The following is a 25,627-nucleotide window of genomic DNA, read 5'->3' as shown; positions in this document are numbered from 1 at the left end:
CTCCAGGGGATCTTCCTGACCCAGGGATTGAATCTGGGTCTCCTGCATTGCAGACTGATTGTTTACAGTCTGAACCATCCGGGAAGCCACCAGGGACTGCTCTGAGTGATATGTAAATCAAAACTGGAGCCGATTATGCAGAGTGAAGGAAGCCAGAAAGAAAAACACCAATACAGTATACTAACACATACATATGGAATTTAGAAAGATGCTAATGATGACCCTGTATGCGAGACAGCAAAAGAGACACAGATGTGTAGAGCGGACTTTTGGACTCTGAGGGAGAGGGAGAGGGTGGGATGATTTGGGAGAATGGCATTGAAACATGTATACTAGCATGTAAGAAACGAATCACCAGTCTATGTTTGATGCAGGATACAGGATGCTTGGGGCTGGTGCACGGGGATGATCCAGAGAGATGATATTGGGTGGGAGGTGGAGGGGGGTTCATGTTTGGGAACTCATGTACACCTGTGGTGGATTCATGTCAATGTATGGCAAAACCAATACAGTACTGTAAAGTAAAATAAAGTAAAAATAAAAATTAAAACAAACAAAAACCTCTGGAACAAAAAAGAGACAAAAGATTATGCTCTCCTCTGAGAAGCACAAATAGGGCATACTTAGTCCATTTTAGAAGAGATTACTTCTCTTACGTTACATTTACTTCATTTCATAAAGGATTATTTGTTACCTGGAACCGATTAGCATTTTAAAAAATTTTATTTACTGGCTGCCTTGAGTCTTAGTTGTTTTGTGAAATGTGGGATCTTAGTTTCCCAACTAAGGGTCCTCTGGTTGGAAGGTGGATTCTTAACCACTGGACCACCAGCGAAGTCCATGATTCATATTTTAACTTGTGGTCTTGAGGCTTTAAAATATGAAATGCAAAATGGATCGGTAAAGCTCAAAAAATTTCTGGGCATTTAAAAAAGAGGGAATGTAATGCAAGGGATTGGTTATACTGGTGAAATAAGAGGGGACAATAGAAACAAGAGATAGTGGAACCACCCAGAGATTAGCATCAGCAAGAAAGCCATCACCAAACTAGGCTGTGGAGATAGGATGGTAATGATATTAATTATCGTTAGAGTCAGAGTCAGAGTCAGTTCCAGGCTGAAGCCATGAAGGGGATGGTGCCTGAGGTAGAGAGGAAGAGAAGAAATAACAGCGACTTCTCTCTTTCTCTTACCCTCTAATGTCGTTCCAGAGCCTGCTGGAAACCAAGTTGTATAAAAGTTTTGGAATCTCAGGCTGTAGTGTCTGGCTACCTGAGATAAAGAACAAAGTATGGAGAAGATATGCAAAGATTCTGAACACATTCAAGTCCCAGCAATGACAGTTTATTCTTTTTGGCACTCAACATCTATTTTCCTCCTGCTATGCATTTCTTAAAAAAATTTTTTTTCCTAATTTAACTTACCTATTTTTGGTTGTACTGAATCTTCATTGCTGCATGGGCTTCTCTCTATTTGTGGCAAGTAGGGGCTACTCTGGAGAAGGCAATGGCACCCCACTCCAGTACTTTTGCCTGGAAAATCCCATGGATGGAGGAGCCTGGTAGGCTGCAGTCCATGGGGTTGCGAAGAGTTGGACACGACTGAGCAACTTCACTTTCACTTTTCACTTTCATGCATTGGAGAAGGAAATGGCAACCCACTCCAGTGTTCTTGCCTGGAGAATTCCAGGGACGGGGAAGCCTGGTGGGCTGCCATCTATGGGGTCGCACAGAGTCAGACGCGACTGAAGCGACTTAGCAGCAGCAGCAGCAGCAGGGGCTACTCTGCATTGTGGTGCACAGGCTACTCATTGCTGTGACTTCTCTTGTTTCAGAACAAGAAGCTCTAGGCATATAGTCAGTAGTTGCAGCATGTGTGCTTAGTAGTTGTGGCTCCTAGGTTCTAGACCTTGGGCTCAGTAGTTGTGGTATATGGGCTTTAGTCACTCTGAGACATGTGGAATCTTCCGGGACCCATCAACCTGTGTCCCCTGCATTTTAAGGTTGATTCTTATCCACTGCACTACCACGGCAGTCTCCACTATGTATTTGTTGTACAACTGCACAAATTAAAAAAAAAACAGTGATACAGTATTTTAATTGAATAATATTAAGGATTTTTGTTCAGTTACTCAGTTGTGTCTGACTCTTTGTGACCCCATGGAAAACAGCCTGTCCTTTAATATCTGTCGGAGTTTGCTCAAACTCATGTCCATTGACTTGGTAGTGCCATCCAAACATCTCCTCTTCTGTTGCCTCCTTCTCCTGCCTCCAGCATCAAGGTATTTGCTAATGAGTCAGCTCTTTGCATCAGGTGACCAAAATACTGGACCTTCAGCTTCAGCATCAGTCCCTCCAATGAATATTCAGGGTTGATATCCTTTAGGATGGACTGGTTTGATCTCCTTGCTGCTAAGGGACTCTCAAGAGTCTTCTCCAGTACCACAGTTCAAAAGCATCAATTATTTAGGATTCAGCCTTCTTTATGGTTCAACTCTTGCATTAGATCTGTATCAGATCTAATCCCCGAATCTATTTGTCACTTCCACTGTATAATCATGAAGGATTTGATTTATGTCATACCTGACTGGCCTAGTGATTTCCCCTACTTTCTTCAATTTAAGTCTGAATTTGGCAATGAGTTCATGATCTTAGCCACAGTCAGCTCCAGTCTTGTTTTTGCTGACTGTATAGAGCTTCTCCATCTTTAGCTGCAAAGAATATAATCAGTCTGATTTTGGTATTGACCATCTGGTGATGTCCACATGTAGAGCCATCTCTTGTATTGTTGGAAGAGGGTGGAAGACCAGTGTGTTATCTTGGCAAAACTCTGTTACCCTTTGCCCTGCTTCATTTTGTACTCCAAGGCTAGACTTAGCTGTTACTCCAGGTGTCTCTTGATTTCCTACTTTTGCATTCCAGTCCCCTGTGATGAGAAGGACATCTTTTTTTGTGTGTTAGTTCTAGAAGGTCTTGTAGGTCATCATAGAACCATTCAGCCTCATCTTCAGCATTAGTGGTTGGGGCATAGACTTGGATTACCATGCTGTTGAATGGTTTGCCTTGGAAACAAACAGAGATCATTCTGTCATTTTTGAGACTGCATCCAAATCCTGCCTCTTGGACTCTTCTGTTGACTATGATGGCTACCCCATATCTTCTAAGAGATTCTTACCTACCATAGTAGATATAATGGTTGTCTGAATTAAATTTGCCCATTCCAGTCCCTTTTAGTTCACTGATTCCTAAAATGTCAATGTTCACTTTTGCTATCTCCTGTTTGACCACTTCCAGTGTACCTTGATTCGTGGACCTAACATTCCAGGTTTCTCTGCAGTATTGTTCTTTACAGCATAGGACTTTACTTTTACCATCCACACATCCACAACTGGGCTTCATTTCCATTTTGACTCAGCCTCTTCATTCGTTCTGGAGTTCCTTCTCCACTCATCTCCAGTAGCATATTGGACACCTACTGACCTGAAGGGTTCATTTTTCAGTGTTATATATTTTTGCCTTTTCATGAATGGATAAAGATGATGTCGATGTCATACATATATACAATGTAATATTACTCAGCCATAAAAAGGAACAAAATGCCATTTGCCGCAGCATGGATGGACCTGGATATTGTCAGGACAAGGAAGAAAAGAAGTCAGCAAAAAAAGGAAAAATATCATATGACATTACTTATATGTGGAATCTTAAGAAAATGGTACAAATGAAGTTATTTAAAAAAGAGATACACATGTAGAAAACAAATTTATGATTAACAATTTATAAGAAGGGGCAGAAAAATTGAGAGACTGACTTATATCCATTATAATATATAGAATAGATAATAAATAAGGGCCCACTGTATCACACAGGGAACTCTACTCATTACTCTGTATTGATATATATGGGAAAATTTTCTTTTAAAAAGTGGCTATATGTATATGTGTAAATGATTCACTTTGCTGTATACCTCATACTAAACATTGTAAATCAATGATATTTCAATAAAAATTTTAAAGTAAATAAATTTTCATGTCTATTCTCCTTTCTTGAGTGAAGCACTATGACCCGTCTTGGGTTAAAGTAAGAAAATGTTTTTGAAGGCTAGAATGAAAGCACTGTAAAAAGTAAAGAAAACCTTAAAAGATAGCTGCCCATACTTAACCGTCAATATAACATTTCTTCCTCAAATTGTCTAGGACTTTTTTAGTCAATCATATAGTATACAACTATGATGTAATCACTAATTTTGCAACATAGTATCAATGTTTCTATTCTTGATTGAATGGGAATGAAATCATATGCGGAGGGAAGTAAAGGGACAGTTTTAGAAAGAAGTCATTAACACCTATTGTGTGTGCAGTTATGGACAGAAAAAAGGCAATAGTGTGTAACCAAACACACACATACGAAACAAACAAAAAACCTCAAATCTTAGAGGAAAGAATTTCATGGAGGACTGAATGAAAAGAATAAAATTTGAGAGAATTTTAGTTCAGATAAGTTTGAGAATAGTCGTCACCAAAGAGTAAAAGGTTGTAAGGACCAGAGCAGTGGTGTTATTGAGGAGCTTGGGGATTGAAAAATGGAATGCGAAGGATTCCACTTTCTGAAGAATTGTCACCGAAGGAACGCAGGCAAACTCAGACAGATGAATAAACCTAGTGAGTGATGAGTCAATGCAATTAGGGCTATAATATAGTTCATTAAATGGAGAGATGAAATTCATATTTGGGGAGTTCATTTATTTTCCAAACAACAACTTCATGGATTACAAGTGTAAAGTAATGTCATTACATTTTACTAGAGCTTGGATCATGGGGATTGGATTAAGTAGGTTTCAAAGGTTTGACTTCAATCAATCGCATCCAAAATCTAATCAATCAACTTTTCCAAATCTAATCATGTGCACCTATACCTTTTTATAGGGCTCATAACTCTAGAGTTTGTTAAGAAATGGGTGTGGTTCTCAGAGCATATATAAAGCATCCAGCAAAGATCCAAGCTCTTTTTCTCCAGACGTCAGAGCTGTTGTGTTTGGAGTTGGCTGGTCTGTGGATACTTTTGAGTTTCTGCCACAAGGAGGTGAGCACCTAAACTCTGTCCTGAATTTAACAGAGTTACTTACTGAATAAGATTGGAAATTTTCACTAACAGAACCCAAAGGTGAGTTTGATGAAGGTACAATGATTCTGCTATGTTCACTTAAGTAAGCTGTAATGGTAATTGTGGACACAAAAGATTGTTTTTAATTTCAACAGTAATATCTCTATGTGATCACTGAATCAAGCATTTATTCCATGTGAGATTTGTAGACAAATTGCTTATTTTACTCACTCTATGTCAAGTCACTTCCTTACAGATTGGGGGTAAAAATAGAAAACTGGTTAGCATTGTTCAGAAGATTAAAATAGTTAACCTATATAACAGGAGCTAATCCAATGCCTAGAAATAGTAAGCAACACATATTACGTTCTCCTATTATTTTCATATTATCATGATCATTAATGTTATCAGTATAGAAGGGATTATATTCATAATGAATTTTTTGCCAGTCTCTAGGCCATTCTAACGGAGACGGCAATGGCACGCCACTCCAGTACTCTTGCCTGAAAAATCCCATGGATGGAGGAGCCTGCTGGGCTGCAGTCCATGGGATTGCTACAAGTCGGACACGACTGAGCGACTTCACTTTGACTTGTCACTTTCATGCGTTGGAGAAGGAAATGGCAACCCACTCCAGTGTTCTTGCCTGGAGAATCCCAGGGACGGGGGAGCCTGGTGGGCTGCCGTCTATGGGGTTGCACAGAGTCGGACATGACTGAAGCGACTTAGCAGCAGCAGCAGGCCATTCTAAATTGAGCTTACTGTATTTCCTCTTCATCAAACTGTGTCCTTATTTGATGGACATTTTAGTCCATGGCGTTAGGTTCTATACTACTGAACATTTTGTAGTTGTTGATCAGAAGTCTGTAATGGCCCTGTCAATAATTTTTACCTATAAATATAACTGTGCACATCACTGCTCATAATTTTTCCAAAGGCATCTTAAACCTGATGTTATTGTTGTTCAGTTAAGCAAGGGTTTACTTTCTGTCTCTTGACCAGAGCTAAATTTTCAGCCTTGGAAAGAAGTAGCCTGTTACATTCAACTTCTCAAAGACAGGGAAGATAACAAGAATTATGTAGTTAAACCAAATACTTAGTCACAATGTGTGATAACTGAAATTACATCTTCATGCTCACTTTCCCTTATCCAAATATTTTCCATTTAAATATTTGTTTTAATTCAATATTGAATTTAATTAAAGATTAGGTTGGCTCTTGTTCAAGCAAGCAAGTAGTTTTCTTAGGTTTGGAAGATGACACCAATATTGAGAATATCTGTGGCAGATATTTTATCTGTAATATTAAGTTATTTAATCTAAAATTTATATTTTCTGTTACCTTTTAGGTCATTAGATGTGTTTGGGTCTTAAAAGACATTCCTAAAGACATGAGTATTTATAAAATCCGTAGAACTCCTAAAATGTTCAAAATGATGTATACATTTCTTAGTCTTTACAAAGAAGAGCATGAGTTAAATGGGTGAAATTAATCAGAATACCTTCATGTAAAGGTCATAATTGTTACCTTTTTAAAACCATTAGTTTGCAGTCTGGAATTGAAGTTTTCAGAGTGGATCCAATCAACCAATAGGGATTCCCAAGAAGTGGCATTTGTCAAAGAGAGAAATATTAGAAACAAAGAGGATATTAAATTGCTTCCATTAACTACAACTCTGGAATTTCGAGTGTAGACAGGAAACCTTGTGTACATTCAAACATTTTTTCTTATGTTTTAAAAACCAGTTGATTAATTTTTGATGATTATTGTTGTAGCTTGAATGTTCACTAGTTCACAATATGACCAACTCTGATGATCTAAACTGATTCCAGGAAAAATAGTTTTCCTGAACTAGAAATAACATTTTTTTATTTCTTTTTGTCTTAAAGGAAGGAGTTTTACTATTTAAGTTGGAAGCAAACACTGAAATGTTTATAGTTTTGGAACTTCAAAATTAAAGCCAGCATTGATTATATTAAGTTTAAATTGTTTGTAAACAGTTTTACTTGTCTTTAAAAAAAAAGCACATATGATACTTCAAAGCAAAAGAGAACATTAGCATAGAGATGAAGTGTGTGCAGGTTCAGGATCTAGTCAGTGAGTCATGAAGAGCCAGAGAGAAAGATAGAGACAGACTGAGAGTACATATGTACTTCTACACCAATCAGCTAATAAAAGTAACTCTGGAATCATCGTAACATTTACCCTCTGATCTAATCTTTAGCTTTGCCATGTAATTTAGGTATGACTGAGATCATGGTTTATTTTATACAAAAAACGATGTTAGGGACTCTATCTAATTTCATCATTTGTATCAAACCATGATCCCAACCTCTCTGTATTCAACATTTCTAGATTTGTATTGGGGGGTAAGTAAATATGAAAATCAATTAGGAGTTCAAGACAAGACTTGGTCCAAAGGCTTTATTTCCCCTGATCAGGGCAGAAGAAAGACTTTCTCTCTCATATACTCTATATTTCTCTCTTTCATTTTTAGAAACATGGATTCAGACACACTGGAAGCCTTCCAGAGCGAACTCACCTGCTCCATCTGCATGAACTGCTTCCTGGACCCCATCACCATAGACTGTGGGCACAGCTTCTGCCGTCCCTGTCTGAGCCTTTGCTGGGAAGAAGGCCAGACTCCAAGGAGCTGCCCTGAGTGCAGGGGACTATCAGAGAGGCCCGATTTCCAAACGAACATTGCCCTCAAGAGGCTGGCTTCCCTTGCCAGACAGGCCAGAGCTGACCACGACCACAGCTCTGAGGAGCAGATCTGTGTGACACACCAGGAAGCCAAAGGCCTCTTCTGTGAGGCTGACCAGACCCTGCTCTGTGGGCCCTGCTCTGAACGCCCCGAGCACGCAGCTCACAGCCACAGTCCAATACACAGGGCTGCTGAGGAGTCCCGGGTAGGTGATGCCTCTCGAGCAGTTTGGGATCTAGAGGCTCCTAAGTCAGAGAGGAAGACCAGGATGCTGTGATGGTGATGGGGGTGGAGATGGTGGAGGTGGGATTTCTGAATGTGGATCCTCACATATAATTTGTCCTTTCAGTGTTGGTGCCCAATTGTCCACATGTGTGGAAATGCAGCATCCCGGGGTGGGTGGCACCAGGGCCACAGGCTTCTGATGGGAGCTTGAAGCTTTCTTACTCGTGCTGTATTAGAGTCTGAGTGGCAGTTTCTTAGGAAATGGATTTCATCATCTGTAAAGTTCCCCCAATTCTCTAGTATGCTCTTCTGTGACACTGAAATGTTCCAGTCAAATTAGATTCATGTGGGAAAACTGGACCACAGTACTCTAACACAAGATTTCTGTGTTATCAACAACTGCCTTTGCTCATGAATAAAGGGATAAAACTTATGATGTCATCTTCCATATCACTAAATCTCATGGATATTTTTCAGGAGAAACTTCTGAACAGATTGGATTATTTATGGGGAATGAGAGAAAAAGTGCAACTCATTCTGAATCAGGAAGCTAAAAAGGCTCGGTCATTTAAGGTAAGAATAAAAATGTTCCTAACTATTTGTATAGATATCGATAGAATGCTAGCTTAGACGTTTAGGTCACTATAAGTTCCCCTTAAAGGATATTGGTCTCTTTCTTGGAAAAGTATTGTTTTCAAATGACCTATCAGTAATCACAATTAGAACAGGCCAATGCATTCTAGTTCGAAGAATACTGGTGTGTTGGAGAACCAAAACATGAAAAGTATGCCTAGGGCAAGTTTTGAAGGTTTGAATGAATGTTCTCAGATGTGAAGTATAAGACAATATTGTACTCAGTGTGACTGAGAAGGAGAGGAGAGTAGTACCTAGAGGGAAAATAGAGCATATTTTAAAAATTTTACCAAGTGGGATTTGCCTCATAGAAGAATACTTGGAAAAATCAGGGAAAGAGAAAAAAAGAGAAAAACAACATTCAGGTTAGAAAGGAAATAATTGATAGAGTAAGAACCCTGAGGTTTTGGAGAAGACTCTTGAGAGCCCCTTGGACTGCAAGGAGATCCAACCCATCCATCCTAAAAGAAATCAGTCCTGAATATTCATTGGAAGGACTGATGCTGAAACTGAAACTCCAATGGTTTGACCACCTGATGGGAAAAACTGACTTATTGGAAAAGACCCTGATGCTGGGAAAGATTGAGGGCTGGAGGAGAAGGGGACAACAGAGGATGAGACAGTTGGATGACATCACTGATTCAATGGACATGAGTTTGAGCAAGTTCTGGGGGTTGGTGGTGGACAGGGAGGCCTGGCGTGCTGCAGTCCATGGGGTGGCAAAGAGTTGGACACAACTGAGGGACTGGACTGAAGAACCCTGAAGAATTCTCCTAGGAAGAGAGCCTGGGACCCCTCAGATAGCTTGATTTATACACAGGCAGAGACTAAGCACTAAGAGAAAGGATGGACCGGAAGGACCAACAAATATTCAAGACCTTTCGATGTGTGAGGCAAAAATTTTTCAAGAGCTTTTTTGATGATATTTAGGAAATAATATTTGAGATTTTCTTTTGAATGTGAACCTAATCAATGCTTTGAATCCACTATCCCCTCAGAAGTTTGTGGCCTTAAGGAAAGAGATGATCAAACTTGAATATCAGAGGATGCATCCAATGCTCCAGAGGGAGGAGCAACTGCACCTGGAGGCCCTGGAGCAAGAAGCAAATGAGATTTGTCACCAACTCAAGGAGAGTGTGTTCAGAATGACTCAACAGAGAGAAAGTCTGAAAGAAACGTATAGAGAGCTGAGTGAGTTGTGCCGCAAGCCAGACATGGAGCTGCTCCAGGTGAGAAAGGAGGGTCCGTCCTCAGAGAGAGAGACACTCTTCTAGGCGAGCTGCTGTGACACTGAAATGCTCCCTGCATATACTGTTACTCTCAGCTAAGGGATGGTGCTCCCTGACCCCCATTATTGTATTTGTCTAATTTCCTATTTTATCATATCCTGGTAATCTTAGGAAGATTTTTGCCCTTTTTCTAGCTAACATAGGGCCAGATATGTTCAGTTTGATCCAGAGTACTATTCAGACAGATGATCCAAAATCAGCAATATTTTGTGACCAGGGGTCAAGTTAACTTCCTGGAATAAATCTCAGTAGATGTTATCCTAAACCTTTGTCACTTGGCTGTTATCCCAAACTTAGTGCAGACACTGAGGTTTTGCCTATTTTCTAAGCAAGATTGTCAGAATTGGTCATTAGTTCCAAGGCACTCTAGAGTTTGTCTTACATGGTTCCCTGTTTTGCTTTAATTGTTATCATAGATGGTGAGATTGCTCCTTGGGAGTAGCATGGGCAATGAGTGACACTGGAATCCTAGATGTGGCTGCATCATTTAACACACTTCCTGGCCTCCTTCCTTCCTTAATGTGCCCTGAGGAAGCCCATCATGTTTTACTTTAAGCTCTGTTATTAACATGGCTTCTGATTGTTCCTTAGAAGAAAATTAGAAAAACAGTACCTTATTGAACAATCAGGAACAGTACAGAAGATGTGAAAGGACAGAACTCTCATGATTAACATCTTTTTTATTTTTTTTTCGTTGCAGGCCTTGGGAAATATATTAGAGATGTGAGTATAAATTAATGATTTTTAATTCTGATCAACTTTCTCTGTTTGATTAAGTGTGTTACACATTTCTTTCTTGGTACCATTGGAAATTGCTTTCAGCTCCTCCTGAATATCTAAATTCCAGGATGAAAAATATCTTATTGAAAATGCATAGTATTTGCAGATATCTTATAAGCATGTTCCCATACACTTTAAGTCATTTGTAGACTACTTATGTGTGTATGTTTGTGTGTGCTAAGTTGCTTCAGTCCTGTCTGACTCTTTTTGACCCTATGGACTGAAGTCCACCAGGCTCCTCTGTCCATGGGATTCTCAAGGCAACACCTAATAGATAAATGCAATTTAAATGATATGTAAATAGTTCATTGTTATTTGGCATTTTCAAGTTTTACCTTTTGGAACTTTCTGAAAGTTTTTTCTAAGCATTTTCCATTCAGAACCAGAGTGGAGGAATGGTTTGAGTGTGATAGATTGAGAATATGGAATTGACATATATGCACTAAGCCGTATCTGGCTCTTTGTGACCCCATGGATTGAAACCCTCCAGGCTCCATGGAATTTTCCAGGCAAGAATACTGGAGTAAGTTGGCATGCCCTACTCCAGAGGATCTTCTTGACCCAGGGACCAAACCCGTGTTTCATGTCTCCTACATTGGCAGGGGGGTTCTTTACCACTAACACCATCTGGGAAGCTCACAATAAACTTTAGTCAAGGGAATTTTCTAAGCTGTCAAAAAGGAAGCACCTACCATAGTGAGCTGGAAGATGAATAAGAGAGTAAAGAGGGAGATTCCCTAAGAATGGAAAAAAGGGCTATGATTTTGTTCCTAGCAGTAGCAGTGACTTAGCCTGTTTCATCACAGCAAGCCCTCTTGTAAGCAGGACCTCAGAGGGAGGGCTTCCTGGTGTACTCTGGGATATTAGGCTTCTAGGACCAGGGAAGCCAGGCTTGAATTGGATTCCCTTTCTGGGCTGACAAGAGCAAAGGTGTCTCACTCAATGAACTCTTCCTTGTATTAATAGAATGTATCCTTGATAACTACTTGCTATCTCAAGTCTCAAAGGAATTTCCTGAATTTTTTGGTCTCTGTAAACTGCCCAGGATCTTTGCATTACCTGAGATGGAACAGAGGAAGGGAATGAAGCTCAATGATTTGAAAACTGAAATCATGTCTTGGAAGAATGGGGAAGTTGCAATTTGATATAACTTACATTTAGAAAAGAATATAGTAACATTTTTATATTCCCAAGTGTGTAGAATATAATACATATGCAATTAACCAAAAAATAAAGAGAATGCTGACAACATATCCTGGAATAAAATTGTGTTTTGTTTTTTAATGTTCATATGTTTAGCCTTTGGCCTTGACATATATTGATGTCATTTGTTACAGGACTGACTTGGTAGAGATGCAGAAACCTCAGTCAGTGAACCCAGAGCTCACTTGCTGGCCTGTCACTGGAATCCTAGACACGCTGAACAGCTTCAGAGGTAAGAGTCATCCCTGTGGTGATCAGGACTGCATTTCATGAGAGCTTCCTAGGCAGGAACTTTCTTCTGTTATTTTACATTTTCTGACATCAAGTTAGTACATAACTTTACAAAGTTGCTGCAGATTTTCTGCCTATATTAATACACTCGCAGTTGAGCTTTACAACCTACAGTTTACTGATGCTTTAAAGTCAGAAATATGTTTATGTCATAGACAGAGCAAGAAAGGAGCAACCAGGTTGCTCATGTGATTATAAAGAAATAGAATTTAGTTTTGTGAAGATCAGTCAATCAAAATATCAATCAGTATTTTGTTTACTCAGTTATTTCACTCTTGAAAGTTAAATATGTCCTTGCTGGGTTCTAATATGCTCTATGTTAGAACTGCCTTTATAAAAAACTGCATTGTAAAAGAATATTTGTTATCAGAAAAAAAATCGACAAGAAAGACTAAAATGGCTTAAGTAGAATAATTGTATTGCTATTGGATCAATCTCAAAACAGCTGAAGGATATGTGAACATGGTTAGCCAGACATACTTTTATTCATTTTTTTAAAATTTTTTTAAAAATATTTTATTTTATTTGTTATTTGTAAAATAATATTTTATTTATTTATTTTTACTTTACTATATTGTATTGGTTTTGCCGTACATCGACATGAATCTGCCACGGGTGTACAAGTGTTCCTCATCCTGAACCCCCCTCCCACCTCCTTCCCCATACCATCCCTCAGGGACATCCCAGTGCACCAGCCCTGAGCATCCTGTATCATGCATCAAACCTGGACTGGCGATTCATTTCACATATGATAATATACATGTTTCAATGCCATTCTCCAAATCATCCCACCCTCTCCCTCTCCCACAGAGTCCAAAAGACTGTTCTATACATCTGTGTCTCTTTTGCTGTCTCGCATACAGGATTATCATTACCATCTTTCTAAATTCCATATATATGCTTTATTATACTGTATTAGTGTTTTTCTTTCTGGCTTACTCATTCTGTATAATAGGCTCCAGTTTCATCCACCTCATTAGAACTGATTCAAGTAGATTCTTTTTAATGGCTCAGTAATACTCCATTGTGTATATGTGCCACAGCTTTCTCATCCATTCGTCTGTTGATGGACATCTAGGTTGCTTCCATGTCCTGGCTATTATAAACAGTGCTGTGATGAACATTGAGGTACACATGTCTCTTTCAATTCTGGTTCCCTCAGTGTATGGGCCCAGCAGCGGGATTGCTGTGTCATTTGGCAGTTCTATTTCCAGTTTTTTAAGGAATCTCCACACTGTTCTCCATAGTGGCTGTACTAGTTTGCATTCCCACCAACAGTGTAAGAGGGTTCCCTTTTCTCCACACCCTCTCCAGCATTTATTGCTTGTAGACTTTTGGATTGCAGCCATTCTGACTGGTGTGAAATGGTACCTCATTGTGGCTTTGATTTGCATTTCTCTGATAATGAGTGATGTTGAGCATCTTTTCATGTGTTTGTTAGCCATCTGTATGTCTTATTTGGAGAAATATCTGTTTAGTTCTTTGGCCCAGTTTTTGATTGGGTCATTTATTTTTCTGGAATTGAGCTGCAGGAGTTGCTTGTATATTTTTGAGATTAGTTGTTTCTCAGTTGCTTCATTTGCCATTATTTTCTCCCATTCTGAAGGCTATCTTTTCACCTTGCTTATAGTTTCCTTCATTGTGCAGAAGCCTTTAATTTTAACTAGGTCCCATTTGTTTATTTTTGCTTTTATTTCCAGTATTCTGGGAGGTGGGTCATAGAGGATCCTGCTGTGACTTATATCGGAGAATGTTTTGCCTATGTTCTCCTCCACGAGTTTTATTGTTTCTGGTCTTACATTTAGTCTTTAATCCATTTAGAGTTTATTTTTGTGTATGGTGTTAGAAAGTTTTGTAGTTTCTTTCTTTTACAAGTGGTTGACCAGTTTTCCCAGCACCACTTGTTAAACAGATTGTCTTTAATCCATTGTATATTCTTGCCTCCTTTGTCAAAGATAAGGTGTCCATAGGTGTATGGATTTATCTCTGGGCTTTCTGTTTTGTTCCATTGAGCTATATTTCTGTCTTTGTGCCAGTACCATACTGTCTTGATGACTGTGGCTTTGTAGTAGAGCCTGAAGTCAGGCAGGTTGATTCCTCCAGTTCCATTCTTCTTTCTCAAGATTGCTTTGGCTATTACAGTTTTTTTTTTTTTTGTATTTCCATACAAATTGTGAAATTATTTGTTCTAGTTCTGTGAAAAATCCCATTGGTAGCTTGATAGGGATTGCATTGAATCTGTAGATTGCTCTGGGTAGTATGCTTTCTTTCTTTTTTTTATTTTATTATTATTTTTTTTATTTTAAAATCTTTAATTCTTACCTGTGTTCCCAAACATGAACCCCCCTCCCACCTCCCTCCCCATAACATGTCTGTGGGTCATCCCCATGCACCAGCCCCAAGCATGCTGTATCCTGCATCAGACATAGACTGGCGATTCAATTCTTACATGATAGTATACATGATAGAATGCCATTCTCCCAAATCATCCCACCCTCTCCCTCTCCCTCTGAGTCCAAAAGTCCGTTATACACAGCTGTGTCTTTTTTGCTGTCTTGCATACAGGGTCGTCATTGCCATCTTTCTGAATTCCATATATATGTGTTAGTATACTGTATTGGTGTTTTTCTTTCTGGCTTACTTCACTCTGTATAATCGGCTCCAGTTTCATCCATCTCATCAGAACTGAATCAAATGAATTCTTTTTAACGGCTGAGTAATACTCCATTGTGTATATGTACCACAGCTTTCTTATCCATTCATCTGCTGATGGACATCTAGGTTGTTTCCATGTCCTGGCTATTATAAACAGTGCTGTGATGAACATTGGGGTACATGTGTCTCTTTCAATTCTGGTTTCCTCGGCGTGTATGCCCAGCAGTGGGATTGCTGGGTCATAAGGGAGTTCTATTTGCAATTTTTTAAGGAATCTCCACACTGTTCTCCGTAGTGGCTGTACTAGTTTGCATTCCCACCAACAGTGTAGGAGGGTTCCCTTTTCTCCACACCCTCTCCAGCATTTATTGCTTGCAGATTTTTGGATCGCAGCCATTCTGACTGGTGTGAAGTGGTACCTCATTGTGGTTTTGATTTGCATTTCTCTAATAATGAGTGATGTTGAGCATCTTTTCATGTGTTTGTTAGCCATCCATATGTCTTCTTTGGAGAAATGTCTATTTAGTTCTTTGGCCCAGTTTTTGATTGGGTCATTTATTTTTCTGAAATTGAGCTGCATAAGTTGCTTGTATATTTTTGAGATTAGTTGTTTGTCAGTTGCTTCATTTGCTATTATTTTCTCCCATTCAGAAGGCTGTCTTTTCACCTTGCTTATATTTTCCTTTGTTGTGCAGAAGCTTTCAATTTTAATTAGATCCCATTTGTTTATTTTTGCTTTTATTTCCAGAATTCTGGGAGGTGGATCATAGAGGATCCTGCTGTGATTTATGTCGGAGAGTGTTTTGCCTATGTTCTCCTCTACAAGTTTTATAGTTTCTGGTCTTACACTTAGATCTTTAATCCATTTTGAGTTTATTTTTGTGTGTGGTGTTAGAAAGTGATCTAGTTTCATTCTTTTACAAGTGGTTGACCAGTTTTCCCAGCACCACTTGTTAAAGAGATTGTCTTTAATCCATTGTATATTCTTGCCTCCTTTGTCAAAGATAAGGTGTCCATAGGTGTGTGGATTTATCTCTGGGCTTTCTATTTTGTTCCATTGATCTATATTTCTGTCTTTGTGCCAGTACCATACTGTCTTGATGACTGTGGCTTTGTAGTAGAGCCTGAAGTCAGGCAGGTTGATTCCTCCAGTTCCATTCTTCTTTCTCAAGATGGCTTTGGCAATTCGAGGTTTTTTGTATTTCCATACAAATCTTGAAATTATTTGTTCTAGTTCTGTGAAAAATATGGCTGGTAGCTTGATAGGGATTGCATTGAATTTGTAAATTGCTTTGGGTAGTATACTCATTTTCACTATATTGATTCTTCTGATCCATGAACATGGTATATTTCTCCATCTATTAGTGTCCTCTTTGATTTCTTTCATCAGTGTTTTATAGTTTTCTATATATAGGTCTTTAGTTTCTTTGGGTAGATATATTCCTAAGTATTTTATTCTTTTCGTTGCAATGGTGAATGGAATTGTTTCCTTAATTTCTTTTTCTACTTTCTCATTATTGGTGTATAGGAATGCAAGGGATTTCTGTGTGTTGATTTTATATCCTGCAACTTTACTATATTCATTGATGAGCTCTAGTAATTTTCTGGTGGAGTCTTTAGGGTTTTCCATGTAGAGGATCATGTCATCTGCAAACAGTGAGAGTTTTACTTCTTCTTTTCCAATTTGGATTCCTTTTATTTCTTTTTCTGCTCTGATTGCTGTGGCCAAAACTTCCAGAACTATGTTGAATAGTAGCGGTGAAAGTGGACACCCTTGTCTTGTTCCTGACTTTAGGGGAAATGCTTTCAATTTTTCACCATTGAGGATAATGTTTGCTGTGGGTTTGTCATATATAGCTTTTATTATGTTGAGGTATGTTCCTTCTATTCCTGCTTTCTGGAGAGTTTTTATCATAAATGGATGTTGAATTTTGTCAAAGGCCTTCTCTGCATCTATTGAGATAATCGTATGGTTTTTATTTTTCAATTTGTTAATGTGGTGAATTGCATTGATTGATTTGCGGATATTGAAGAATCCTTGCATCCCTGGGATAAAGCCCACTTGGTCATGGTGTATGATCTTTTTAATGTGTTGTTGGATTCTGATTGCTAGAATTTTGTTGAGGATTTTTGCATCTATGTTCATCAGTGATATTGGCCTGTAGTTTTCTTTTTTTGTGACATCTTTGTCAGGTTTTGGAATTAGGGTGATGGTGGCCTCATAGAATGAGTTTGGAAGTTTACCTTCCTCTGCAATTTTCTGGAAGAGTTTGAGCAGGATAGGTGTTAACTCTTCTCAAAATTTTTGGTAGAATTCAGCTGTGAAGCCGTCTGGACCTGGGCTTTTGTTTGCTGGAAGATTTCTGATTACAGTTTCAATTTCCGTGCTTGTGATGGGTCTATTAAGATTTTCTATTTCTTCCTGGTTCAGTTTTGGAAAATTGTACTTTTCTAAGAATATGTCCATTTCTTCCACATTGTCCATTTTATTGGCATACAACTGCTGATAGTAGTCTCTTATGATCCTTTGTATTTCTGTGTTGTCTGTTGTGATCTCTCCATTTTCATTTCTAATTTTATTGATTTGATTTTTCTCTCTTTGCTTCTTGATGAGTCTGGCTAGTGGTTTGTCAATTTTATTTATCCTTTCAAAGAACCAGCTTTTGGCCTTGTTGATTTTTGCTATGGTCTCTTTTGTTTCTTTTGCATTTATTTCTGCCCTAATTTTTAAGATTTCTTTCCTTCTACTAACTCTGGGGTTCTCCAATTTTTCCTTTTCTAGTTGCTTTAGTTGTAGAGTTAGGTTATTTTTTTGACTTTTTTCTTGTTTCTTGAGGTATGCCTGTATTGCTATGAACTTTCCTCTTAGCACTGCTTTTATAGTGTCCCACAGGTTTTGGGTTGTTGTGTTTTCATTTTCATTAGTTTCTATGCATATTTTGATTTCTTTTTTGATTTCTTCTGTGATTTGTTGGTTATTCAGAAGTGTGTTGTTCAACCTCCATATGTTGGAATTTTTAGTAGTTTTTCTCCTGTAATTGAGATCTAATCTTAATGCATTATGGTCAGAAAAGATGCTTGGAATGATTTCGATTTTTTTGAATTTATCAAGTTTAGATTTATGGCCCAGGATGTGATCTATCCTGGAGAAGGTTCCATGAGCACTTGAGAAAAAGGGTGAAATTCATTGTTTTGGGGTGAAATGTCCTATAGATATCAATTAGGTCTAATTGATCTAATGTATCATTTAAAGTTTGCGTTTCTTTGTTAACTTTCTGTTTAGTTGATCTGTCCATAGGTGTGAGTGGGGTATTAAAGTCTCCCACTAGTATTGTGTTATTGTTGATTTCCCCTTTCATACTTGTTAGCATTTGTCTTACATATTGCGGTGCTCCTATATTGGGTGCATATATATTTATAATTGTTATATCTTCTTCTTGGATTGATCCTTTGATCATTATGTAGTGGCCTTCTTTGTCTCTTTTCACAGCCTTTGTTTTAAAGTCTATTTTATCAGATATGAGTATTGCCACTCCTGCTTTCTTTTGGTCTCTATTTGCGTGGTATATCTTTTTCCAGCCCTTCACTTTCAGTCTGTATGTGTCTCTTGTTTTGAGGTGGGTCTCTTGTAAGCAGCATATAGAGGGGTCTTGTTTTTGTATCCATTCGGCCAGTCTTTGCCTTTTGGTTGGGACGTTCAACCCATTTACGTTTAAGGTAATTATTGATAAGTATGATCCCGTTACCATTTACTTTATTGTTTTGGGTTCGGGTTTATACACCCTTTTCATGTTTCCTGTCTAGAGAATATCCTTTAGAATTTGTTGGAGAGCTGGTTTGGTGGTGCTGAATTCTCTCAGCTTTTGCTTGTCTGTAAAGCTTTTGATTTCTCCTTCGTATTTGAATGAGATCCTTGCTGGGTACAGTAATCTGGGCTGTAGGTTACTGTCTTTCATCACTTTAAGTATGTCTTGCCATTCCCTCCTGGCCTGAAGAGTTTCTATTGAAAGATCAGCTGTTATCCTTATGGGAATCCCCTTGTGTGTTATTTGTTGTTTTTCCCTTGCTGTTTTTAATATTTGTTCTTTGTGTTTGATCTTTGTTAATTTAATTAATATGTGTCTTGGGGTGTTTCGCCTTGGGTTTATCCTATTAGGAACTCTCTGTGTTTCTTGGACTTGGGTGATTATTTCCTTCCCCATTTTAGGGAAGTTTTCAACTATTATCTCCTCAAGGATTTTCTCATGGTCTTTCTTTTTGTCTTCTTCTTCTGGGACTCCTATAATTTGAATGTTGGAGCGTTTCATATTGTCCTGGAGGTCTCTGAGATTGTCCTCGTTTCTCTTAATTCGTTTTTCTTGTTTCCTCTCTGATTCATTTATTTCTACCATTCTATCTTCTATTTCACTAATCCTATCTTCTGCCTCCGTTATTCTACTATTTGTTGCCTCCAGAGTGTTTCTGATCTCATTTATTGCGTTATTCATTATATTTTGACTCTTTTTTATTTCTTCTAGGTCCTTGTTAAACCTTTCTTGCATCTTCTCAATCCTTGTCTCTAGGCTATTAATCTGTGATTCCATTTTGATTTCAAGATTTTGGATCATTTTCACTATCAATATTCGGAATTCCTTCTCAGGTAGATTCCCTACTTCTTCCTCTTTTGTTTGGTTTGGTGGGCAACTCTCCTGTTCCTTTACCTGCTGAGTATTCCTCTGTCTCTTCATCTTGGTTATATTGCTGCGTTTGGGGTGGTCTTTTTATATTCTGGTAATTTGTGGAGTTCTCTTTATTATGGAGCTTCCTCACTGTGGGTGGGGTTCTATCAGTGGCTTGTCAAGGTTTCCTGGTTAGGGAGGCTTGTGTTGGAGTTCTGGTGGGTGGAGCTGGGTTTCTTCTCTCTGGAGTGCAGTGGAGTGACCAGTAATGGGTTATGAGACATCAAAAGTTTTGGAATAATTTTGAGCTGCCTGTATATTGAAGCTCAGGGGAGTGTTCCTGTGTTGCTGGAGAATTTGAGTGGTATGTCTTGTTTTGGAACTTGTTGGCCCTTGGGTGGAGCTTGGTTTCAGTGTAGGTATGAAGGCATTTGATGAGCTCCTATTGCTTAATGTTCCCTGAATTCAAGAGTTCTCTAATGTTTTCAGGCTTTGGATTTAAGCCTCCTGCTTCTGGTTTTCAGTTTTATTTTTACAGTAGCCTCTAGACTTCTCCATCTATACAGCACCAATGATAAAACATCTAGGTTAAAGATGAAAAGTTTCTCCACATTGAGGGACACTCAGAGAGGTTCACTGAGTTACAAGGAGAAGAGAAGATGGAGGGGGTAGTTAGAGGTAACTGGAATGAGATGCGGTGAGATCAAAAGAGGAGAGAGCAAGCTAGCCAGTAGTCACTTCCTTATGTGCGCTCTATAGTCTGGACCGCTCAGAGGTATTTACGGAGTTATACGGGGAAGAGGAGAGGGAGGAAGTAGACAGAGGTGACCAGGAGGATAAGAGAGAGGAATGAGAAGGAGAGAGACAAATCCTGCCAGTAACCAGTTCCTTAGGTGTTCTCCACCGTCTGGAACACACAGAGAAGAGATGGGGGAGAAAAAAGACAGAGGCCACCTGGTGGAGAAAAAGGAGAGTCCAAAGGAGAAGAGAGTGGTCAAGCCAGTAATCTCGCTCTCAGGTAAACTTGGGTAGTGAAGTTTGGGTTTTTAAATGTACAGAATTGACAACAAAAACCTAAGAGCAAAGATTAAAAATCTAGAGTAGAGGTTGGATTTTCAAAAATACAATATTAAAGAAAAGAAGCAGAAGGAAAAAGGAGGAAAGAAAGAAAGAAAGAAAAAACAAGAATTATTAAAAAAAACAAACAAACAAAAAAAACAAAACAAACAACAACAACAAAAAAAACAAAAAACCACCAACAACCATCCAAAGGGTATATATGGTGTTTGCCTTAAAAAAAAAAAAAGTCTTTTTTTTTAAAAAATAGTAATAATAGGTTATAGTAATAAAAATTAGAGGAGAAATAGAAGACTTAACAATTAAAAAAAAGTTAGAAAAAAAAGAAAAAAAATGATTTTAAAAATAGTAAAAATATATCTGGCCCTTCTCTGATGTTTTGGGCGGTGTGGGATCACTTCCAAGGTGGTTCCCTCTGTTTAACTTCTTCCGTTTGCTGGTTTTTTAGGCTCACTAGTTCAGTCGCGCTGTGGGGAGGGGGGATGCTGCAAACAAATAGCACTGTCGTGTGCACACAGTGTCTCAGCCCCACTTGACCTGTCCCTTCTCGCGGCGCACAAACCGCTCCGGCTCTATGATGCTCAGCCAGGAACCGTCTGGGGCCGGCCCTAGGCTGCGTGCACTTCCCCGGTCCAAGCTGCTCAGGTTCGGCGCTCAGGCAGCCCTCAGAGGCACAGATTCGGCTGGGACTGCGCTTTGCGCCCTTCCCAGGTCTGAGTAGCTCAGGAGTTTGGCGAGCGCCATCGCCGCGGCTTGTCACCTTTTCTGCCGCTGCTGCTCAGCTTTCTGGGTGGACTGCTGGCGTCCCCCGTGAGGCAGATGGTGACTGTCCAGCACCCCCAGAAGTCTTAGCAAAGAAGCCTGCTTGCAGTTAGGTAAGTAAAGTCTCTCCGGGTCTGCAATTGCCCCTTTCCAGCCCTTACGGCTCTGGCTGCCTGTCCCCGGCGGGGGATGGTCTGCAGCCGGCTTTTTCCGTTCCGTCCTTTGTTCTGTGCTCGGTCCTGGCGGTGTCTTCTGTTCGAGCTTTTCGGGCGGTAGCTATCCCACAGTCTGGTTTGCTAGCGCAAGTTAGATCGTTTTGGTTGCGCGTGGGGCGTTCCTGCCCGATTCTTACCAAGCACTGCAGCCCGCGCCTCCCGCGCGTCCCTGCCCTGCCCCCACTTCCCAATGGCGGATGCAGGCGTCTGTGCTGCTTTTCCGCTGGGGGAGTTACTGTTGAGCTTGTAATCTCTTGGTTTTAATTATTTCTTTATTTTTCCTTCCTGTTATGTTGCCCTCTGTGTTTCCAAGACTCGCCACAGACTCGGCAGGGAGAGTGTTTCCTGGTGTTTGGAAACCTCTCTTCTTAAAATTCCCTTCCCGGGACGGGCTTCCCTTCCCAGGACGGAGCTCCCTCCACACCTCCTTTGTCTCCTTTTTCATCTTTTATATTTTTTCCTACCTGTTTTTGAAGACAATGGTCTGCTTTTCTGGTTGCCTGATGTCCTCTGCCAGCCTACAGAAGTTGTTTTGTGGAGTTTGCTCAGTGTTGAAATGTTCTTTTGAGGAATTTGTGAGGGAGAAAGTGGTCTTCCCGTCCTATTCCTCTGCCATCTTTATGCTCTCTCCAGTATGCTTTCTTTCACTATATTGATTCTTCCAATCCATGAACACGGTATATTTCTCCATCTATTTGTGTCCTCTTTCATTTCTTTCACCAGTGTCTTATAGTTTTCTATACATAGGTCTTTAGTTTCTTTAGGTAAGGTAAGGTGAAGTCGCTCAGTCATGTCCGACTCTTTGTGACTCCATGGACTGTAACCTACTAGCCTTCTCCGTCCATGGGATTCTCCAGGCAAGAATACTGAAGTGGATTGCCATTTCCTTCTCCAGGGGATCTTCCCAACCCAGGGATCGAACCCGGGCCTCCCGCATTGGAGGCAGATGCTTTAACCTCTGAGCCACCAGGGAAATCTTAGTTTCTTTAGGTAGATATATTCTTAAGTATTTTATTCTTTTCGTTGCAATGGTGAATGGAATTGTTTCCTTAATTTCTCTTTCTATTTTCTCATTATTAGTATATAAGAATATAAGGGATTTCTGTGTGTTGAGTTTATATCCTGCAACTTTACTATATTCATTGATTAGCTCCAGTAATTTTCTGGTGGAGTCTTTAGGGTTTTCTATGTAGAACTTTTCTATGTAGAAGATCATGTCATCTGCAATCAGTGAGAGTTTTACTTCATCGTTTCCAATCTGGATTCCTTTTATTTCTTTTTCTGCTCTGATTGCTGTCCACCATTGAGGATAATGTTTGCTGTGGGGGTGTCATATATAGCTTTTATTATATTGAGGTGCATTCCTTCTATTCCTGCTTGCTGGAGAGTTTTTATCATAAATGGATGTTGAATTTTGTCAAAGGCTTTCTCTGCATCTATTGAGATAATCATATGGCTTTTATTTTTCAATTTGTTAATGTGGTGTATTACATTGATTGATTTGTGGATATTGAAGAATCCTTGAATCCCTGGGATAAAGCCCACTTGGTCATGATGTATGATGTTTTTAATGTGTTGCTGGATTCTGATTGCTAGAATTTTGTTAAGGATTTTTGCATCTATGTTCATCAGTGATGTTGGCATGTAGTTTTCTTTTTGTGTGGCATCTTTGTCAGGTTTTGGTATTAGAGTGATGGTGGCCTCATAGAATGAGTTCAGAACATAGTTTTAGAAGGTCCCAAATTATTCATTTATGCCTTTTCATAAAATTTTGGACCTTTGAAAATAATTGGTACAGAATAAAACCCAAAAATGTCCATATGATAGTAACATGTCATCCACATTTTTCATGGTATTAAAGACAAAGGAAATAAGAAACGATTTCTAAACAAAAGGAAAAAGAATGTTTAGGTTAGTCCTGAGGCAAAGTATCAAGAGACTGACATTAAATCAGATTTCACACAGTTCTCCGTATATCTGTCTTTTTTGCCTTTTGCTAATTGATTTGAGATGTTTCTATATGCTCTATATACTAAAAATAATTATTCTTCACAGAAAACCAGTCTGAACTTCATCTGCTCTTTGTTTTTTGTTTCCTTGGAGGAAGGAAAATGAAAGAATTTATTGAGTCGATAGATTCTATTTCTCATGACATGGAAATCTCAGTTGCTGACCTGATTTTTGTTCTCTCTGCAGTGGATAACGTTCTGCGTCAGAAAATGACCTTTCATAATGTGAGCCTTTCTGAGGATAACACAAGTCTGATGTTCGGAGATGACGACCATGGCATGTCCAGACAGCCCCGGGGTAGGGAGAGTTTTGTGGCCTGGGGAGCTCGGGCCTTCACCTCTGGGAGGCATTACTGGGAGGCAGATGTGACACAGTCCTCCAACTGGATTCTGGGAGTCTGTAAAAACATCTTGACAAGTGATACCACTATCAGCATTGATTCTGAAGAAGCATTTCTTCTCTTTTCTATGAATGTGAACAATCATTATAGTCTCTTCACCAACGCTCGACCCTCAGTTCAGTATGTGAAAAGGCCTCTGGGTAGGATTGGCGTGTTTCTGGATTATGACAATGGAGCTGTGAGCTTCTATGACGTTTTCAGGAGTTCCCTCATATATAGTTTCCTTCCTTCCCACTTCTCCTCCCCTCTGAAGCCTTTTCTTTGCCTTAGGTCTCCATGAGTTGCCCGCTTCTGGGACCATTTATTGAAACTACTTCTCTGGGGATATTGCTGTCCTTAACCTCATGTGAGGCCACAGGATACCTGACTGTCCAAGCACATTGTTACTTAATGTAACATAATGATTGTATGTTTACAAAATGGCATAACCATGCTCTATGCATTAATTTGTTAATTAAATTTTCTTTTAATAAAATTTTTATGGAATATTTAATAGAATATAATCTATTGCCTTTCTTCCTTTTTAAGTAACAATTCTATTAAACTAAAAATTATATACCATAAAGATCACTGCATTTAAACCACATGATTCAATGTCTTCTAGAAATATATAAAAATGTGTGAAACCAGAAATATCTAATTCCAGAACATATCAATCACCCCCCAAATTTCCAATGCCCATTAATGTTTACAAACTCTCTAAGCATATACCATCTCATCATAACATTGAGCAAACTTTCCTCAAATTAGTAGATAATTTTAGTACTTAATGGAAATTTCCAAGAAAGAAGAGACGATATTTACCTTTTGTGGTGGTTTAGCTGCTAAGTCATGTTTGACTCTTTTGTGACTCCATGGACTGTAGCCCTCCAGGCTCCTCTGTCCATGGGATTCCCCAGGCAGGAATACTGGAGTGGGTTGCCATTTCCTTCTCCAGGGGATCTTCCCAATCCAGGATTCAAACCTGGGTCTCCTGCATGCCAGGCAGATTTTTTACCAACTGAGCTATGAGGGAAGCTCCAAAATACTTTACTTATTTGTTTGGCTGCACTGGGTCTTAGTTGTGGCATGTGAGCTCCAGAGCAGACAATCAGTAGCTGCAGCACGGAGGTTTAGTTGCTCTGGGACAAGTGGGATCCTAGTTCCCTGACCAAGTGTTGAACCCACCTTCACCTGCATTGCAGGGCAGATTCTTATCTACTGATCCACAATAGATGTCCTAAAATAGAATTATACAGTCGATATTTTAAACCTCAAAATAATTGAATTTTTTGTAAATCTGTAAATCAATTTCCTCTCTTTTGTTGACATCATCCCTAGCATTTTATGTCTATTATGTTATATATTTATCTTTTATGTTTTTACTATCCAATGCAGCATATAGAATACAAGTATTAGGTGGATCAATGAAAAATGCCTGAATTAAGGAATTCATATAAACAAGTATTATTCCACCATTGATAAGGTTTTCTAAAATGTAGCTAAAGTAATAGCTCAACACTTCACATTTAGTAAGGAAAATAAATGGGCTTCACTGAGTAACAACGTAATTAGAAGAGACCATTTGAGCACAGGTTAGAAAATGCTGTTCAGTGGTGTAATCCTATCTTCTTTTGTGATG

The 25,627-nt window shown here is 39.1% G+C and overlaps 1 protein-coding gene and 1 non-coding gene across 2 annotated transcripts; one reads left to right on the top strand and one right to left on the bottom strand.

The window, feature by feature from the left end:
* The first annotated feature begins 7,602 nt into the window (after positions 1–7,602).
* Positions 7,603–24,286, top strand: LOC128069190 (tripartite motif-containing protein 64-like). The gene is made up of 6 exons (XM_052662469.1): positions 7,603–8,013; positions 8,511–8,606; positions 9,665–9,895; positions 10,656–10,678; positions 12,073–12,170; positions 23,793–24,286. The coding sequence occupies exons 1-6, from the start codon at positions 7,603–7,605 to the stop codon at positions 24,284–24,286; spliced, it is 1,353 nt and encodes a 450-aa protein (XP_052518429.1).
* TRNAW-CCA (transfer RNA tryptophan (anticodon CCA)) lies at positions 22,498–22,569 on the bottom strand. The gene has a single exon. It is a non-coding gene; the product is annotated as a tRNA-Trp (tRNA).
* Positions 24,287–25,627: the final 1,341 nt, after the last annotated feature.

This window comes from Budorcas taxicolor, chromosome 25 (assembly GCF_023091745.1).
Source record: "Budorcas taxicolor isolate Tak-1 chromosome 25, Takin1.1, whole genome shotgun sequence".
NCBI lineage: Eukaryota > Metazoa > Chordata > Mammalia > Artiodactyla > Bovidae > Budorcas > Budorcas taxicolor.
The sequence above is the reverse complement of the archived record's forward strand: the minus strand, read 5'-3'. Positions and strand labels throughout refer to the sequence as shown.